The sequence below is a fragment of the Piliocolobus tephrosceles genome, chromosome 15 (genome assembly GCF_002776525.5).
Source record: "Piliocolobus tephrosceles isolate RC106 chromosome 15, ASM277652v3, whole genome shotgun sequence".
Classification (NCBI taxonomy): domain Eukaryota; kingdom Metazoa; phylum Chordata; class Mammalia; order Primates; family Cercopithecidae; genus Piliocolobus; species Piliocolobus tephrosceles.
The window spans coordinates 55,010,078-55,030,281 of NC_045448.1; the positions used below are offsets into that span (position 1 = coordinate 55,010,078).

The following is a 20,204-nucleotide window of genomic DNA, read 5'->3' on the forward strand; positions in this document are numbered from 1 at the left end:
CCCGTCTCGGCCTCCCAAAGTGCTGGGATTACAGGCTTGAGCCACCGCGCTCGGCCTCACCTCTCTTTCTCTTACTAGGCTTTTGTGGCATTTTTTTTCCAGAACAGGGCACTTAAATCTGCGTTAACAATTTGTTGAGACAGATACACTTTTTCCTCAATGATTTTCTTAATGGCACCTGGGAACTCATCTGCTGCCTCTTGGTCAGCAAAAGCTGCTTCTCCCAACTCCTTGACATTTTTTTAAGCCAAACCTCTTTCTGAAATTGTCAGACTGGGAGCTCTGTGAATCTTTCCTGGTTCTGAGGGCTACCCAATTAAAAATTAATAGTCATACCATCCTTTGCTGGTGTTACATTCTCCTTCACCTTCGTATGCCTTTAAATTGTGATATGATGACTTCACTTTTTCTCAAATCATATTAGTCTTTAGGTATGCCTCTCTTATGGCAATCCTGCACTCACATAAAAGATGCATTGTTAATTATTTATTTATTTGTTTATTTTTTTGTAGAGACGGGTTTTGCCGTGTTGCCCAGGCTGGTCTCAAACTCCTGGACACTGCAGTCTGCCTGCCTCAGCCTCCCAAAGTGCTGGGATTATAGGCACGAACTGCTGCACCCAGCCAAAAGCTGCATTTTCAATATGAGATAAAAAGATATTTCACAAAAAAAGTGCAAGATCTTTGCATCTGCTGATATAGCTTCAGGGATGGCTTCACAAATTTCCTTTTCTTTTTTTAGTCTTCAAATGGTGGGCCACCACAACTGTGGACCTCAATCTACAACACATAGCAAGCAGTTCATCCTTTTCTTGTAGTGTCACGACTTTTCTCTGCTTCTTGGGAGTACTTCCAGCTTCACTAGTGGCACTTTGGGTCTCATGATATTAGTCAAGGTTTACATTATTGCACTTAGACACTGTGAAAAATACACAAGAACTTTTACTGTGATACTCAATTTACTAGAGAGACCATGTGGAGATGATTAGCATCATAGGCATTTTAAGTGGGCACTCACAATACTTGAGCTCATCGCAGGAGTTAGAGATGGCTCTGAAATTATTATAGTAGTACAGTACATACCAAAATTTAGTACTACACAAATGGTGCCGTTACAATCTGTGTTTGTGTGTATGAGTTTTGATAATTTTTAATTTTATGACAGATTTGTATATATTTTGTGGTAGTAAATGATAAAATAGACTACCATCTACATATATTTTATGCATTCATGACATACCTTGTTCTTAATTTTTTCTGATATTTCTAGGCTAGACCATTCATCTGAGTCTTTTCAAATTGTCACAAATCTCTACAAAATTTTCCAGTGTATTTATTGGAAAGAATCCATGTATAAGTGCATTTGCACAGTTTAGGCCCAACTAAAGGTCAACTGTGTGTGTGTATCTAGTACATTTTTACAGTAGATGTGTATGTACTTTTACAGTAGATATATACATACTTTTATAGTAGATAGTATATTTTATAGTTGATGTATATATACACATATGCATTATCTACTCTCTCTATATATTTTTTTGTTCATTTGTTTTATTTAAAATGTTCACCTTCCAAGGGCCTCTTTTATATTTTGATAAAACTGGGTAAAAGGAAGAAACATTTGGGGTATTTAAATTGCACTACACTCATTTTTTCTCCTTTTCCCCTTCTTTTCTGTAAGTTACACCTTTTTACTTAACCTTCCCCATCCCTCCGCACACAACCACCACTTGGAAATTCTTCTGATTTGATGGTTGTGTTCCCTGTTTTCATTTTGAGCCAACCTTAAGGGTTACCAGCAGGTGGCAAACCTATTTTTACATTCCAAGTAATCAAAATCCTCACAGGTGTTTGTCATGCAGCTGCAAAAAAATTATATGGATGGCAGCAGTAGCACTGAAATTCTCCATGAAAATTGGATTCTCTCTTCCCTGAACTTAAACAAATGCTCATTTGTAAACTATATAGCTCCACAATTAATCTCTAAAGAGGAATCAGTTACCATCCCATTAAGTAAACTTTTCTTATGTGGCTGTTAGGTAAATACTGTCCTTGAACTTTATGAGTACACGTGTTTGTTAATGTTCTGCTCCGAGCAGCAGAGCATCGCATGAATGGGCACGTGTGACTAGGCAGTAACTCGGGGTTCATCTCTACTCTGTTGAGTGATGTGTCTCTGCCTCTGCTCTCCTGTTTCTAGCCTAAACCCACCAAAGGACGAATGCGCATCCACTGCCTAGAGAATGTGGACAAGGCCCTTCAGTTCCTGAAGGAGCAGAGAGTCCATCTTGAGAACATGGGATCCCATGACATTGTGGATGGAAACCACCGGCTGACCCTTGGCCTCATCTGGACCATCATCCTGCGCTTCCAGGTAAGAGTCTCTGCCTAGGCTTGCTCAGAACTTAGGCTGACCTCTCAGAGGTATGAGCATCCTTATAGAGCTGGCCTCCATGTGTCAGAGGGATCAGGAAGACCAGGTTGAAAGCACGTCTCAGAGTCAGGTGTGTCATATCCAGCCCTCAGAATTGAATGCTGCCTCGTAGGCATGTGGAATCTACTACATCCTCCTGCAATTATACTAGCCCCTGATAATCTTAGCTCTCCTGTCAGACACGTCTCAGTGGCCCAGGGGCTTCTAGACTGCATCCCAGCCCACCACTTTGCTGGCCCCTGCTCTAAATGTCTGGTCTCTGCTGCTTGGCTCTCAGGAGCAAAGGTATAAGGATGTGGCCAGTGCTAGGTTATTAGCTTAGACTGCCTCAGCTTCACTCAGCTATGACATGTGTTACAGAATATTTTTAGGCAAAGCTGTTGAGGGTTATGGCATGTGTGTGGGCTCCATTTTCACCTTCTCATTCTCTTTGGATGTGAGGAAGCAATTTGCAGGAGGAAAGTACAAAACACTTGTGTTCCTTTGAATTGATGATGATTTTATGGGTTTTGTTATACTTGAGGAGGAAGGCTCTAAGTATAGAAGTATTTTAAGCCAGAAGGTAGTCTCAAGGTCTTTTTGTTCACCACTTTCACTTTATGAAGAAATTGGAGACCCAGAGAAGTTTGAAACCTTGCCCCTGATGACGCAGCCAGCCAGGGCTATAGGGGGTGCCTCTGACCCCTTAAGAGACAGCACTCAGCCTTTTGGGACTGTGCAGCACTACGGGTCTGATTATTGGTTCTTTATCCAGGCGGATGCTTCGTGCTCATGCGTTCCAATTAAAATTGGAAAGGCAGGAACAACTTTGTACTGTAGTGTCAGGTTTCTCTACAAACAAATATTCTAACAGTCCTGTCTCCTCAGTGACTGTGTTCTCTTGCCATTCCTTCCTGTTCTGCCCCTTTAATAAAGATCTGCTTGATTTTTCTAGGTAAGCAAAAACCTCACACAAAAAGGAAAAACGAAAAATCAAATTATAGCTTGCTTTGTTTTCTTATTGAAACTCTGAAATCAGCCTGTGAACAATCCCTTTTCCTTCTCACTTGCCCTAGGATTGGGCTTCAGATAGTGTCCTGAGTATATATGTGGGAGGAAGGGGTAGGGGACTAGAATGAGTTACAGGAAGAAACAGCTTCCTGACTGGCTGGTTCCCAGGCTGGCTGATCATCTGATGCCATTGGGAAACCCTCTTAATAATTCAGGTTCCCAGGGCCCAGCCCTAGTAATTCTAATTAAGTAGGTCTGAGGAGAGAACCGTTGTTGAAGATGGTACAACATCATTAAAGGAGTTAATTACAGCAATCAAGGACATTTTTTCCCCAGACAGAACTCTTACATTTCTGTCATTTAGATCCTGAATGATTTGAAAATGGAGTAGCCATTGAATCCACTAATTACTGCTCTTGTGTCTTACAGAGGTGAAATTATTAGCAGGACACTCCTCAAGCTTCACCCCAGTTTTATGGAGTAAAATATATTTCTGTTACCTTTGGCCTGCAGTAATCAGAGCGTGAAAGGGCATCCTGACTGTGGGCTGTCGACAGCAGGTCAGCACCCAGGTCAGGGAGCTGGCACACACAGCCCTTTTCAGGATTCTCAGCGTGAATTGCATTGAGTCATTGACCAATTCACTTCCTGCCAGTTTGCCTATTCCTATAATTCAACTTATAAATGCTGATATGTATTTTCTCCCTTTCTGTTGCAATGAGAGGCATAGACTGCTGATGTTACCGCATGGCCTGCAGTGTTGGTGTCTGACATGACTCAGCTTTCTTCAGCAGCTTTATTAAAACATTACCTATTCTACAAAAATAATACGATTATGAATCAGCCAAGGTCCAGTTATAGATATCTAGCATATCTACAAGGATATACTTGAGATATCCTTGTAGATACATAGGGTGAAGCTTCCCTGTGTATCTGCAAGGGTCTCTCCTTCCCCCAGCTCCTGAATATACGGTTTTACAAGTTCCCAGTGTGTGTGTGCATGTACTCTCACTGCTACCAGGATATGGCCTGACCTGTATGTGCATAGAGATGTCCATTAAATACTGATGATGACACAGATTTTTATAATGCTGCCCCTTTAAAAGAGTAAAAGGGCCAGATGCAGTGGCTCATGCTTGTAATCCCGGCACTTTGGAAGGCCAAGGCAGGTGGATCACTTCAGGTCAGGAGTTTGATACCAGCCTGGCCAACATGACGATACCCTACCTCTACTAAAAATACAAAAATTAGCCAGGTGTGGTGGCACGCACCTATAATCCCAGTTACTTGGGTAGCTGAGGCAGGAGAATCACTTGAATCTGGGAGGCGGAGATTGCAGTGAGTCAAGATCACACCACTGCTCTCCAGCCTGGGCTGCAGAGACTGTCTCCAAAAAAAAAAAAAAATAGTAAAAGGTGGTGTGAAACTGGAGTGGAAGTCTCTGAGTTTGCCTAGTTTAAATAGGGAGCTGTCTTCATTTCAGAAGGGTAGACTTTGTTTCCGTATGGACAAATCTGGAAGCTGATACCCTTCTTCACACAGAAGCATAAGAAAGCCAATGGATTACTATGTGAAGTTACAGCCTGACTTTCCTGGTGCGCCCGTCTCTCACCCCTTGAGTGAGGGTTGTTCTTCCACATCCCTTTCTGCACTTGAGCTAATGATCCTAATATTAGAGACTGGGGTTTATGCAAACTCAGGCTTCACCTTCTTAACACAATTAAAAATAGAGAATTTTTTTAAAATGTAGTTGTTTGAATTCCCAAGTGTTTTTCCTAGTTGAAAGTTTCTAACTTTTTAGTCCTGTATTTATATATTTTGTCTTCATTCTCTCTCTCTCTCTGTTTCAAAAAGAATTCTGGGAAGTGTTTGTAGATTGAATGGAGTAAAGGTTGTAGGGAGCATGACAAAGCAGAGAAGCTTAAAATGGCTACAGCTGGAGGTGATGGATGGACTCCTGGCCAGCACCAACCACTCCTGACTCCATTCCACATTTTACTGTACAAGAGGAAACTTTCATATAGTAGACAAAAGTGTGTTTGGAGCATTAGTCTAAAATTATGTAGCTGGCAGTTGGCGCCTAATCTAAGAACTAACATTCATGGACCCTTATGAGCTCTGCACTTCATTATATCATTTAAATGCATAACATGCTGTGAAATTAGCCACTGTCATTATTTCCATTCCTCAGATGGAGAAGCTGGGGAACCTGCCCAAGGGCACATGGTAGGTGATGGAGCCTGGATTCACATACAAGCAGTCTGACTTTGGTGCCAGCTGACCAGGCTTTGTTTATAATGTTGCAAATATGCTGCCTCTGAGTGGCTTATGAATGCACACCATGGAAGCACAGCACTTAAGCACACACTTGCTCTAATGGTTTGGAAGTGGTACACACAGTGCCCTCATCAATGAAGGCTGCACCTAGTGTGAAAAATATTTACTTATGAAAAACTGAACTCAGTATTTTTCTGGGGGTCTGATGAGATTCCAGATACACTGTGTGAACCACTGTGCTAGCTTCTCACTGGAAAGATGGGCCGTCTCAGGGGTAAAAATGACCTCGGGTGCTGGGAAGTCCCTTCAGCCTTCTGTCTGTGCGACGTAGAAAACCTAGTTCTGGTTGTGTTTATGATTGTGCTTCTGAAGGAAGCAGTTTTCATTCACTGGGTAGATCGTCTGCAGGAAAAGGCTTTGATCTCCAGTTTATTCTTTATGTATATGCAGACCTGTTCTTCAGTGGCTCTTTGAGACAGCTGACCCATCTATTTGTCTAATATTTCTTTGTAAATCTTAGATCCAGGATATCAGTGTGGAAACTGAAGACAACAAAGAGAAGAAATCTGCCAAGGATGCATTGCTGTTGTGGTGCCAGATGAAGACAGCTGGGTGAGTGTGAATGCAGAGGGTATTGGGGCTGCTTCTTCCAGGACTGAATTCCACTGCAGTCATCACTTAGAAGGTGATGACAGGGATCTTTTCCACTGCTTCCATTGGGAAGTCTTGTTAACTTGTAAGCAGTTGATAATGACTTTTCAATTAGCTCTCGGAATGGAAGGAGTTCTAATTTATATTTTAGACCTGTCATGTCTTCATAATCAGTTTCCTTCTCTTTATTAAGGAAGCTCCAGAGAGCATTATATTTTGAATTTGAAAACCCTGGAAGCATGTTTAGGAATCATATCCATGATATTTTAAGAATACAGTTGTAGGTTTTCTTCACCCTTTAATTTCTGTTTTGGGGAGCTTTCTTTGCACAGTAAACATTAGCATAACCTTTTAACATTATCTGTGTCAGTTTCCCTTTGATGTTTTCATTGAAATTTCATTGACGCTGTTTTTAGAGAACCGCACCTTTTTTGTTGCTTACTACTGTTAGAACTCAATTGATGCTAAACCTTCGAGTTCTTAGCAAATTGGTTTAAGGTTATAGGTACTTACTGAGACCCAGTTTTAGGTTAATTAGATTTACTGTCAGAACTACTTTAGGTATAGATGTAACTCTAATGAATATGAATTCAGAATATGAAAATCAGAACTCTGTCCATTATGAGAGCTAGCTGAAAAGTGATCATGTCTATAAAGAGCTTATGGCCTAATAAAAGGGTCAAGTTAGGTATGAACTTTTAATCAGCCACTGATATAAAGTTATTAATAGTCAATATGATATCAAATAGATGATTCATTATGGGTAAGTTTCAAACATAAATTTTTCAGGGAGGTACTACTTTTACAAACTTCATCCAATTAAGTGGCATATGGAAGAAAGAAAGCTGAGTGTCACATGAACAGGTAGTCCCACCACTTCTTATCCCAAAGTAATGTGTGACAGGGGACTGCAGGTTCTGGTGTCTTTGTAGGTAGAGTAGAAAGCCAGTAGAAGAAGAGGCCTCACAGGTGTCTAGGTTGTCATCACTTTTTCCTAAGTAAGAGTAGTGTTTTAAGTCTACGACACAGTTCACGTGTTTGTGAGATTGAATTACCAAGCAAGAAAAACCACATGGATACATGTTTTATTTTTATTTTATGGCAAGCTGGAGTTGATGGCATTTTTGTTCTGACTTGATTGTCCTTAGTGATATTCACTGCTTTAGGTTTTACAATGCTTACAGACTTATTTATTAACAAAGCACTTGGCAAAAGTATAAACCTCCATGTGGTAATTGTGTTGCTTTTCCCTTCTGCTTTGTCCTTGGCAGGTACCCCAATGTCAACATTCACAATTTCACCACTAGCTGGAGGGACGGCATGGCCTTCAATGCACTGATACACAAACACCGGTAAGTCCTTGCAAATCATCCTAGCAATTGTGGGGCAAAAGGTTGCTGTCTGTCCATAGCAGGTTTGGGTGACTTTCCCATATCCCTTGCCTTAACTGTTGCACCATGGTGGAAATTCCTACATTCCATGTGAGGAAAATATGGGAGAATATGTAAATTCTTCTACACAAAATAAACAGGTTCATCCTTAATCTTTCTTTTTTCTTAATAAACTTTGAAGTGTTTATTCAAAAACCAGGTTTCATTGTTTGATGATTCCATAATAGTGTAATTTTAGAGTTTTACTCCACTAAGTGATGATTTTAACCTTTTTGGAGTAACAGTCATGTTTCATTGGTCATATTTCTTTTCAAGCCATGATTTTTGTTGTCTTCCACTGTTCTGCACAGGCCTGACCTGATAGATTTTGACAAACTAAAGAAATCCAACGCACACTACAACCTGCAGAATGCATTTAATCTGGCAGAGCAGCACCTCGGCCTCACTAAACTGTTGGACCCCGAAGGTAGGGACTCAAGGGATAACAGGTGGGATTTTTAGCATCTGTACTATCCAGGTGTTAATGTAAAATCTGTTTTGTGTCAGTATGTTTCATTTGTACGGCATGCTTTGGGAATTATCAAAGGAAGAGCTTAATTTTGGTTACGGGAATTTTTTGAGGATTTGTGGAAAGGATGACACTCAAAAAAGGCCTTGAAAGATGAATACGATTTAAACAGTTTGAAGGAGAGCGTGTGCAGGCAGAGCTACTAGCTTGAGCAAAGGTGCAGAACCAGGAAAGAGGAAGGTCTGTTTGAGGACTAACAATTCAATGGGAATGGTGGTTAGGGTAATAGTGTGGATGGGATCCCCACAGGGGCAACAGGCAACAGGGAGTCATTGAAGGTTCTTAGCTGCTGTGTTCGAAGGAGAAAAGTAGAAAACCTGGCATAGGCTCTCAATGAATGCTTGTTGGCTGACATTTATCTGAAGGTGGCAAGCAGGTTGGATGGGGATGGGTGGAGATTGGAGGCAGGGGCCTTGTTACGAGGCTGTGCTTTGCTTGTGAGCAAGTAAGAGTTTAAATGAGGAAGGCATATTTGTGAAAGGGGAGTGGGGGTGGAAGGAGCAGCAGTCACAGTCCTTTCTTACAGATTCATCCCATTCTCTGCCTGGAACTAATCCCTCTTTACTCTGTGAGTCCCTGTGTAACTTGGAGCTGACCTGTGTGGAGCAGTCCCCCAGGTTGTATCTCCCTTACTTAACAAAATCCTAATTCTGGGTTTCATTTCAACGTGAGCTCTCATAGGAACTTTTTCTAATTTTGAGAAGCATTTAAAATATCAGGATTTGTTTGTAGTGCTGAAGATTTATAGATCCTCTCAGCTGTGAACAGATATTAGAGAGGAAAAAAACCGTGTGTATGTGAGTGAAAGTTTAAACTTCTTTTAAATATAGAACAGGAAGTTTAACTCCCCAAAGGCAGATCAAGGTCATGAGGCCTCCAGGCAGGCTTCTTGCTATTTTCCAGTGCATCAGATTTGCTGATATGTTGGTTACAGGAAGTTGAGATAAAATTATCTTTGTACTAATCCATTAAATGATTTCTCAATATAAACAGAAAACTAAAATTCTTTGGGTTTCAATAAATCTTCGTGCTTAACCCCTATCTTACTATGGGAAGGAATTTTTCCTTACCCCACGTTCTTTGTGCTTTGATAAAGAACCTTTTTTTTCCCTATCACAGTAACAACATTTTTTAATAACTTGCTCATTAGTTAATCTTTCTGATCACCGCCCAGTATGAAAAGGGGGATTGATGTTCCCCAGATCACAAAACAAGGAGCTAAAAATGGCAGCTGATTTCACTTTTGTCCTGTTGGTTTCATCTTGATTATTAGTTGTCCGGGGTCCCAAAGAGCATCAGTTCAAATCGACTTACAGACAAGTTAAATAAAAAGTTTTGCCTTTTCACTTCTTTGAGTTTTGTTGACATTTTGTGTTGATTAAATTGGATACTTACACTGGCATTTTTTTCTGGCTGTCCTCCAGTTCACTCTCCTTTGTGTGTACTTTGACGGGTTGAGCAGAAACAGGAGCCCTGGAGTAGGGAACAGTAGCTATGATTCTGGCCCACACTGCCACTGGCTGCCTAAGTGACCCTGGGCAGGGAGGTGCCAGCAGTACGTCCTAATATTCTCCTGTTTAAATTAAGAGAAACAATTTTCCTCCATACAAGGCTGCCAGGGGTGGCAATAGGAATGGGGGTGTATGTATGAATGTATATTGAAAAAGAGCTTGATGATATCTGTTAAGAGCTGTCCTGTGTGTTCTTTTCACAACCTATCCCAAGTTGAGTGCTTTACTCAATATTACCAAACTTCAAAGACTTGCCATTTTCAGTTGTTTGTTCCTTCTCTCAATACCTATTTATTGACCACCTGCTTTGTGCAGGACAGCACAGCAGGAATGTGGGAGGTAGAGTGGCTTGCCAGGACAGGCTTCTACCCTTGACAAGGACTGAATTTTGTAAGGCAAACAAAACATGCATAAAAAACCATAACCTGGCAAAAAGTGGACTATGTGTCCATACAAAGCCCAAGGGAATAGAGGAGGGAGACAATAATGTCAACTGTAGGGATCGTAAATGGTTGTATTGGGTGGTAACTTTTGAAATGACCTTGATGGATAGTAAGAAAGTTACGGGATCAGAAAGGCCATTTCAGACAAAGGGAAATCATGAGTAAAGGAAGTCATGTTGGAAATTATGTGATATGTATAAGGAATGGTGAATGGTCAAGTTTGATTCAGAGATACAGTGCTAGGTGCAGTGGCTCACATCTGTAATTTCAGCTACTTAGGAGGCTGAGGTGGGAGGATTGCTTGAGCCCAGGAGTTTGAGGCTGCAGTGAACTGTAATCATGTCACTGCATTATAGCCTGGGTAACAGAGTGAGACCCTGTCTCAAAAACATTTAATAAGGAATACAGTAGCTGAGAGGTAGGACGCTACAGAATTTAGGAATGTCTAGAACAATGCTTGACACTTAAGCGTGGTGAATATTTGAGAAATTGATGGAAAAAAGGGAAGGAAAGTTATAGCCAGATTCTAGAGGACTGAAGCGCTTATACTTTATTCTTCATACTGAGTAATTTTGAGCTAGGAGGAACTGTGTTCACAGCTGTGCTTCTGGAAGATCAATCTGGGTACACTATGTGTAAGGAAATCGAGTAGTAGGGAAAGCTGGTGGAGGGAGCCATTGTTTCAGGGCTGGTTATGTGACAGGATGGGTCTGAACAATGAGTCACAATAAGGATTCCACAAATAAGGGTCATCCCAACTGGGACTCAGTGACTAGCTGCTGGATACTGGTAACAAGAAGATAAAGATATCCAAAGACTGAGTGACGTGGGGCGGTGCTGGTCCTGTAGGAAGAAATAAGAACTCAAGCAGAGCAAACCCAGTATTGTGGTACGGCAGGGAGAGGAACTGTGTGTCTGTGGAAGGCATTTCATGAATATTCACGTAATAGGGAATCAGTGAGATGGTTTCACCCTCATTATCCTCGTAATTAGTGCACTGATGGCAGAACGCTCAAGTACAAACATGAAGACGCTGCACCGTTCCGTGTTGTCCAGCAGTCGTTGCATTCATTCCTGCTGCCTGGGTGGGGCACAGTAGCATGCAGTACATTGAACAAAGTCTTCTCTGGGTTATAGACATCAGCGTGGACCACCCTGATGAGAAGTCCATAATCACTTACGTGGTGACTTATTACCACTACTTCTCTAAGATGAAGGCCTTGGCTGTTGAAGGAAAACGAATTGGAAAGGTGAGCTCATGCCAATTTTGTGAGTTGTGAAACATAATTAAGGTTCATTGAGCCCTCATTCTCCCATGCACTCATAAAATTTGCCAATAGCAATTTATAGTTTGTAGTGGGCTCTCCGGATGGTAGGGAAATCAGCTGAAGCCTCTTCATCCTGAAGGGTAACAAGAGGTGGGAGAGATGGCCACCATATTTACGAAAGGATCTGGGGGCTAACTCAAACCCAGAAACATCCTTCTCCTCAACCTTTCCAGGAAACTGGGTATTGGAAATCTGATCGAGTTGGCTAATGTCATGGGTGTGACATCCTACTTACCACAGTTGAAAAGGTCCCAGCGTCATACTTTTTACTTCTCATTTGGTGATGTTCACCTACCATGTTTTCAAAACACCTCAGACCAGATGACATTGTCCTCTCAATGCAGTGAAGTCAAAAAGTAATGGGCATTTATGGGACAGAATCAAGCTAAATAGAGCCCTTTTGTTTCTCTAGGGATTTCAGAATCTCTTTGCTTGGGGGTTGGGAAGTTACAGAACCAATTGCAGTTAGGCTGTCATTGCTCACAAATAATCACAGTCTAGGTGCCTCTTAGCAGATGGTTCCTTGAGTTAAAATGCTTGTGCCCAGGTGCGGCCGAACTGTTTCAGAGCCGGCCAAACTGTTTCAAAGCCGGTCATTTAGTGTGCATGCACTCGTATAGGGTTGCAATCGTATTTAACTTATGGAGCAACATGATCTTTTTAATTTTTCTATCCCTTGTTTACAGGTGCTTGATAATGCTATTGAAACAGAAAAAATGATTGAAAAGTATGAATCACTTGCCTCTGACCTTCTGGAATGGATTGAACAAACCATCATCATTCTGAACAATCGCAAATTTGCCAATTCACTGGTCGGGGTTCAACAGCAGCTTCAGGCATTCAACACTTACCGCACTGTGGAGAAACCACCCAAGTAAGATGCAGATTATAGTGTGTGATCATTAATATGGAAAGACACATCACTGTAGCCAGCAGACCCCTGTGTTCTGATTTCTGTAATCTCATCTCTTAACTGAATGCCTCTCAGTAGCATGTCCTACTTCTTTTCATCTGATTCTGTGTTGCTGAGATTTATGATAGATCATGCTCTCTCTGAGCCCTTCCCAATAGAAATGTACCACTGACATACAGGATATATGAGAATTCTAAGAAATGGTACAAGTCCCCAACCCCTTATCCAAAACCATTGTGCCCAGTGTGTTTCAGGATTCCATAATTTTTGGATTTTAAAAAAACAGCACAGCTCATTTGTTGTATATTACAAGACCCCAGATGGGACTAAGGCAGTAGTCCATAAGCCCAGTAAGTATCTGTAGCAAAATGTGTAAATATTCACATTACATTAGATAAAGACGATAAATAATTTCATAACAGTTCAGATCAAGTTTTGCAACCCCAAAAAAGTTTGATTTTTTTTCATATCTTTTTTAAGTTCATAATTGTTGAATAAGGATTGTAGGCCTTATCTGTTGCTTACCGTAGTTCCAAAGTCATGTTTTCTTTTCTGAAAACGGTTGCTTATACCTTGGTAAGGTCTCTGAAACCCATTGAAAATTACATTAGGTAGACATTTGAAATAATCCATGTTGAGTGCATTCAGCTACACTGAATGAATGAAGTAAGTCCATTGTCCAGGATTTAGGGTTTAAAGCTTGACTGAAGTCAATACAAAGAGTATTGCATGCCCTTGACACCCTCAAATATAAATGTCAGCAGCAACAACCAACTATGAAAAAATTCCACAGTTTGGTATGCTTCAAGGTTTGTAATATATAGCCAATGAGCAACCTCCTGATGTCTCTTTGACATACATTTCACATAAGTCAGACCAGAGTTAAATGGTTTTTAAAATGCATGACTGTGTGAAATTTTTTTTCTCCAGTAACAAATGAATGTTTTCCCCTGTGTTTAGATTTACTGAGAAGGGGAACTTGGAAGTGCTGCTCTTCACCATTCAGAGCAAGATGAGGGCCAACAACCAGAAGGTCTACATGCCCCGGGAGGGGAAGCTCATCTCTGACATCAACAAGGTAAAGTGGATCTGGACTCTGCATGGGCCCTGACCTCCTGGAGGCTTCAGGTTCTATCAGGTGGTTTCGACTGCTAAGAGGACAAGAGACTGGAAGGGGCTGTCCCCACCTGCTGAATTGACAGTTGGCAACTGGTGCTCAGGTGTGGCAAAGGACCAAGCAAACAATGGTGCCGGGCTAGGCTGCTGGAGGCTTTGGGGGGTAATGTTAGATTTTATCAAACCAACTTTGGCGCAGGCTATACACCTTGCTACTCAGATACATATCACTTTACTTCTCATCTGAGGCAATTGTTTCAAACATCTGTAAATTACAGAAAGGAGAACTGAAATTTCATGTGTTTGGAATCATAGTGGTTGTGGGGCTTAGGATGTTGGCTTCTTCCATTAGAGAAGCTGTCAAATAAGCAATTATTTAATCATCATGCCTATTATGCCTGCAGTTATAGAAATTCACAGCAGGCATTATTTCCAATTAGAAAGAAATCTGAAAATTCTAGAACTCTGGTCACTTGTACACAACTACATTCCTTTTTGCTGCTCATTAAAAAAAAAAATTTTTTTAATAGAGACAGGGTCTCGTTGCAGCCCAGGCTAGTCTTGAACTCCTGGCCTCAAACAATCCTCCCACCTCAGCTTTCAAAGTGCTGGAATTACGGGCATGAGTCACTGCGTCTGACCCCACTTAGATTCCTTTGAGTGGAATGTTCGATCTTTTTTTTTTATGTGAAGAAATACATTTCATAAGAATGAATTTAATGCGGACAGTAGGTCAGGATTTTGAAAGAAATTTCAGATGTTTAAATTTTTTTAAAGTGGCTCAGGGTGGAATGAATGAGAAATTCGTATGAATTCTTAAAAAAATCATGTATCTTTTTTATATGACCAAAGCTATTTAAGATAATTTATTTCCTCTTAAAGTAAGAGATTTATAATTTACTTATATTGCTTCATATCTACAGTTTTGTTTTCCAAGTACAACACAGAATCTTTAGATTTAGATAACGGAAGAGCGTTCCCATGAGGATACACTGAGAGAAAAACCCATTTTTTTCCTCAAGGCTTGAGAGTCAATGATGGTGGGAATGGGATTTCGCATTCAAGTTGTCAGGTTTTTTTGAGAAATACTAGCTGTTGACTGTAGCCACGGAAGTTTTCCTTCAACACTACAGGAAACTGTTTGTGTTTGTGTGTGTATGTGTGTATTTTCATTTTTGTAGGCCTGGGAAAGACTGGAAAAAGCGGAACACGAAAGAGAACTGGCTTTGCGGAATGAGCTCATAAGACAGGAGAAACTGGAACAGCTCGCCCGCAGATTTGATCGCAAGGCAGCTATGAGGGAGACTTGGCTGAGTGAAAACCAGCGTCTGGTGTCTCAGGTTCTGCTCTTGACATTATTAAAAAGACTGTTCCTGGGGTAATCTAGAAACACAGACATATGCCAGGGGCATAGGGTCAGAGGACAGCTGCTTATCGACATTCGTTATTCTGGAGGAACTGTCAGGTCACCTTGGCTACTTCCCATGAAGAGGATGTTTATAATTTCTAATATATATTTCTTTCATCTAACTTTTCATAGATGTGGAAGCAGCTCAAGCAGAGTTTGTTTAGAGCCATTGAGTGTGTGTGAACTGTTCACATTTATAAGTTCTAACAGTTTCTCTCTTTTCTTTAATCTTTGACCAACTAATCCTTCGAGGCAGTTAGACTGGTTGTGAAATAAGCAAAACTGGCTTGCTTTTCCACCTGACTTGATATAAGCTATCGCCTGCTCTAGCTTTTCAGTCAGGTACCAGATATGAGCTGGGCTCCTCTGCAAAATGAGCAGTTACTAGTTTGCTTTCAGGAGGGCATCTAAGTTCAAGGCAGAGACCAGTGAGGTGGGGGACTCAGGAGTCAGATTTGGATTTAAGACCACCAGGGATTAATGTGTGCTCAATATTTCATGTCTGTTCTGTTTCCTTTGGCAGGGGGGTGACGGGCAGGGGGAAATGTTTTTTTGTTTGTTTGTTTTGTTTTGTTTTGTTTTTTTGAGGCGGAGTTTCACTCTTGTCATTTAGGCTGGAGTGCAGTGGTGCCATCTCAGCTCACTGCAACCTCTGCCTCCCAGGTTCAAGCAGTGTTCCTGCCTCAGCCTACCAAGTAGCTGGGATTACAGGCACGTGCCACTACGCCTGGCTAATTTTTGTATTTTTAGTAGAGACAGGGTTTCACAGTGTTGGCCAGGCTAGTCTTGAACTCCTGACCTCAGGTGATCTGCCCACCTCAGCCTCCCAAAGTGCTGGGATTACAGGCGTGAGCCACCGTGCCTGGGTGGATTTTTTATTTTCCTTCTTTTCATTCCATTTCTCTGTAGGACAACTTTGGGTTTGACCTTCCCGCAGTTGAGGCCGCCACAAAAAAGCACGAGGCCATTGAGACAGACATTGCCGCATACGAGGAGCGTGTGCAGGCTGTGGTAGCCGTGGCCAGGGAGCTCGAGGCCGAGAATTACCACGACATCAAGCGCATCACAGCGAGGAAGGACAATGTCATCCGACTCTGGGAATACCTACTGGAACTGCTCAGGGCCCGGAGACAGAGGCTCGAGATGAACCTGGGGCTGCAGAAGATATTCCAGGAAATGCTCTACATTATGGACTGGATGGATGAAATGAAGGTAAAATCTGACTGAAAGGAAGGAGGACAGAGCTGATCCAACCAGCGCTCTCTTCATTGGGACTCATTCACTAAACCCCTACATACAGCTGTGTGCCTTGTCTAACTGCCCACCTGTACAGCTAGAGAGGAGCCACATCACCCATGGGAAGATTGCTAGCTCAGGAATTAAATGAGACATGAAGTGTGAAAAAGTTCAGTAGCTAGAGCTCTGTTTCTGTGATTTACGTCTATCTTAGATATATTCCAGTGTAGGGAATCAATCACATTGTGGTTTTCTTTATTTTTAATTTTTCAGGGTTAAACTAACTTACTATTTCATTGATCTTTGAGTGAGTGGTACTACTTTGGGCAGGGGTCCCAGAGAGGTGGTATGGGGAGAAGGAAGGAGTGGTAGGTGCCGCAGAGGAGAGATCAGGAACCAGGCAGCCAGAGTTCTGATTGTGAGTGCCTGAGTTGCCTAATCCTCTTTGAGCCCTCTTTCTTGGTCTTTAAATGGAGATCGTACTTACTATCTATCTCATCCAGTTATTGCAAGGATGGAATGCGGTAGTATGTGCACAGATCATAGGATGGACTGGATGGCAGTCAGTGGCTGCTCGTGCTGTTTATTGACCGCTCTCAGCATAGAGTTCCAACCTTTCCTCCTTCCCAGGAAGAGACCTGCTATCATGCCGTGGCCCTGTACCTGTTCCTGTCCTCCGATGCAGGCCATGGAATGCTCAGCCATGTCAAGCAGTTCTCCAGCTGGAAGGCCTTTAGCCTTGTAGATAGAAGAAAATAGGTAGTTTTCAGACAGTCCCACGAAACCTCCTTTTGTCTCAGCACACTGTGCTCCCAGGCTTGACCTTATGCAAGAGATTCCCTTCCCAGGATATAAGCTGTCATCTGTTGCCTACCTCTTGGACTGTTCCTGGCAGAGGGGCAAGGTCACCTGATACCATCAGTTTTCCCTCCTATTGTTCCAGATTTATGATTTTCTTAGGTCTTGTCTCTCTTGACCTCTCAAAATAGAAACGTTCGTAAGATCTAGCAGAGAGGGACTTTTCATTTTGTAAATCATGGTACACGTTGTAACTCAGTTGGTCCAGAGACTTCTCAGAAGTAAGAGTGAAGTAGAAATTCCATCTGGTAAGGATGTAGAATGAGGCCCCCAAATTTGGCTGGTTGATGGAAGAAACAAGAAAATATCAGTGGGTTCAAACTTAAACCCTAGAAGTTGCTTGGGGTCTGCTAAGCAAGACAGCCACCTGACCCTGCTCTCCTTATTGGTTTAAAGATGTGGCTTATAAGCTTTTCAAGTAGATTCTTCTCCCATAGATTGTGTAAGTATAGTAGAGGCATACCAATAAGCTCTTAACGGAGGAAAAACATTCACTTACAGGCTCAGCAACTTCTAAAAGATTTCTTTCAACTTTGAAGTGACCAAGTCTATCACCTTTATTTATTTTTTTATTTTTAAGTAGTTGTTGCAGCGGTTTCTTCTTGAAGTTTCAGTTTATATTTTGGAATCTTTCATACAGCACCTCTGCCCACCCTCCCCACCCCCACCCCTGCTGGCCCTCACCACCTTTTTCTTCTATTCTGCACTTTTTCGTGTAGATTTGACTTGCTTATTCCAAGGTTGGTAATCGTTAGTTTGTGATAGCTCTCCTGACTCAGGCCTTCAGGTTTGATTTGTTTTATTCTGGTTTGTTGACCATCATCTTCCCCTGCAGGTGTGGGGTCCATGGCAGACTAGAGGGAAGGCACAGCTTCATTGCTGGCTCTCTGTTTGTCCAAAGATTACGTCATGCTGAAGTCAAGGCTATAGTCACAGATGTCCTTTTGGTTGCTTCTTGTGCACAGGTGCTAGTATTGTCTCAAGACTATGGCAAACACTTACTTGGTGTGGAAGACCTGTTACAGAAGCACACCCTGGTTGAAGCAGACATTGGCATCCAGGCAGAGCGGGTGAGAGGTGTCAATGCCTCTGCCCAGAAGTTCGCAACAGACGGGGAAGGTAAGGATGGCCCATTCCAAGCATTACCTCCAGATCACCAGAGATTCATATTTATAGAAACACAATGGGGCTTTTGAAGTTACTCTGCCACTATACATTCCTGGTGGGTTTGTCATGGGAGCATGAGATACAGTGGAGTGGCCTTCTGAACACTAACTCTGTCTTGTTTTTCTGGAATTCATATGTCCTTTCCTTAAATACACAAATGCTGCTTGGCTTTGAGTGGCTTGGTGTTTGGCAGTGAGACTTTTGCCAGACCTCACTCTTTCTGGCCATGCACCGACACCCTGGTATGGCTGCTCCAGTGGCTCCTGGTTTTCATAGCTGGTTGCACATATCTCTGTTTGGAGGATGTTTAGAATGATTTGGTTTTGCTTCATGTATTTCTAGAAACAATTATATTCAATTGCCTTTTTTATATGATTCAAGTGCTTTCTTGCAGGAGGATGATCACTTGGTCTGCGGTTGGGCCAAAAAAAAAAAAATATTTATCATTGCCCTCACTCCTGTTCTAGTCAAGATATTAGAAGGTGCTCCATTGCCTTATCACATGGCCCTGCATTTAGATTTAGCAGTGAGCTGGTAATCATAAGTACATGGGGTGTAGCTCACTGCCTGTCGGTGAGCCTGCACCCATGCTGAGCTCCATCACACACCTACATTCCTTCCTTGATGTTAAACAGGTTACAAGCCCTGCGACCCCCAGGTGATCCGAGACCGCGTGGCCCACATGGAGTTCTGTTATCAAGAGCTTTGCCAGCTGGCGGCTGAGCGCAGGGCCCGTCTGGAAGAGTCCCGCCGCCTCTGGAAGTTCTTCTGGGAGATGGCAGAAGAGGAAGGCTGGATACGGGAGAAGGAGAAGATCCTGTCCTCAGACGATTACGGGAAAGACCTGACCAGCGTCATGCGCCTGCTCAGCAAGCACCGGGCGTTCGAGGACGAGATGAGCGGCCGCAGTGGCCACTTCGAGCAGGCCATCAAGGAAGGCGAAGACATGATCACGGAGGAGCACTTCGGGTCGGAGAAGATCCGTGAGAGGATCATTTACATCCGGGAGCAGTGGGCCAACCTAGAGCAGCTCTCGGCCATTCGGAAGAAGCGCCTGGAGGAAGCCTCCCTGCTGCACCAGTTCCAGGCAGATGCTGACGACATTGACGCCTGGATGCTGGACATCCTCAAGATTGTCTCCAGCAGCGACGTGGGCCACGATGAATATTCCACACAGTCTCTGGTCAAGAAACACAAGGACGTGGCGGAAGAGATTGCCAATTATAGGCCCACCCTTGACACGCTGCACGAGCAAGCCAGCGCCCTCCCCCAGGAGCATGCCGAGTCTCCAGACGTGAGGGGCAGGCTGTCGGGCATCGAGGAGCGATATAAGGAGGTGGCAGAGCTGACACGGCTGCGGAAGCAGGCACTCCAGGACACCCTGGCCCTGTACAAGATGTTCAGCGAGGCCGACGCCTGTGAGCTCTGGATCGACGAAAAGGAGCAGTGGCTCAACAACATGCAGATCCCAGAGAAGCTGGAGGATCTGGAGGTCATCCAGCACAGGTGAGCGGGGCGCTGCCAGTCACTGGCCTGTTCCTTGTGACCACCAGTGGCCCAGGAAGTAACCACCCTGTCAAATTGCCGTTTCAGATTTGAGAGCCTAGAACCAGAAATGAACAACCAGGCTTCCCGGGTCGCAGTGGTGAACCAGATTGCACGCCAGCTGATGCACAGTGGCAACCCAAGTGAGAAGGAAATCAAAGCCCAGCAGGACAAACTCAACACGAGGTGAGCACGCAGCCAGCAGCCTGCCAGCCTCCCGCGTGTGGGGCTGGGGAGGGTGAGGTCACTCACCGAGCCTTGCTGTTGGGAATTTCCCACATGGGGTCATTGACATTGCAACACTGATGTCATGGCATTGGCCACTGCCTTTTGACATGTCCTTGTTTTGTAAGAAGTGTCTCTCAGGGC

At 43.0% G+C, this 20,204-nt stretch overlaps 1 protein-coding gene across 1 annotated transcript in view; it reads left to right on the forward strand.

Annotated features, from left to right (window-relative positions):
- Nucleotides 1–20,204, forward strand: part of SPTBN1 (spectrin beta, non-erythrocytic 1) — a 105,176-nt gene that overhangs the window by 52,597 nt on the left and 32,375 nt on the right. The window contains exons 3-14 of the mRNA XM_031934202.1: nucleotides 2,200–2,373; nucleotides 6,221–6,312; nucleotides 7,623–7,703; nucleotides 8,093–8,208; nucleotides 11,402–11,514; nucleotides 12,279–12,466; nucleotides 13,466–13,583; nucleotides 14,803–14,961; nucleotides 15,939–16,241; nucleotides 18,089–18,242; nucleotides 18,926–19,796; nucleotides 19,884–20,021. Of these exons, the coding sequence (XP_031790062.1) occupies nucleotides 2,200–2,373; nucleotides 6,221–6,312; nucleotides 7,623–7,703; nucleotides 8,093–8,208; nucleotides 11,402–11,514; nucleotides 12,279–12,466; nucleotides 13,466–13,583; nucleotides 14,803–14,961; nucleotides 15,939–16,241; nucleotides 18,089–18,242; nucleotides 18,926–19,796; nucleotides 19,884–20,021 (2,507 nt within the window). The remainder of the gene's footprint in view (nucleotides 1–2,199; nucleotides 2,374–6,220; nucleotides 6,313–7,622; nucleotides 7,704–8,092; nucleotides 8,209–11,401; nucleotides 11,515–12,278; nucleotides 12,467–13,465; nucleotides 13,584–14,802; nucleotides 14,962–15,938; nucleotides 16,242–18,088; nucleotides 18,243–18,925; nucleotides 19,797–19,883; nucleotides 20,022–20,204) is intronic.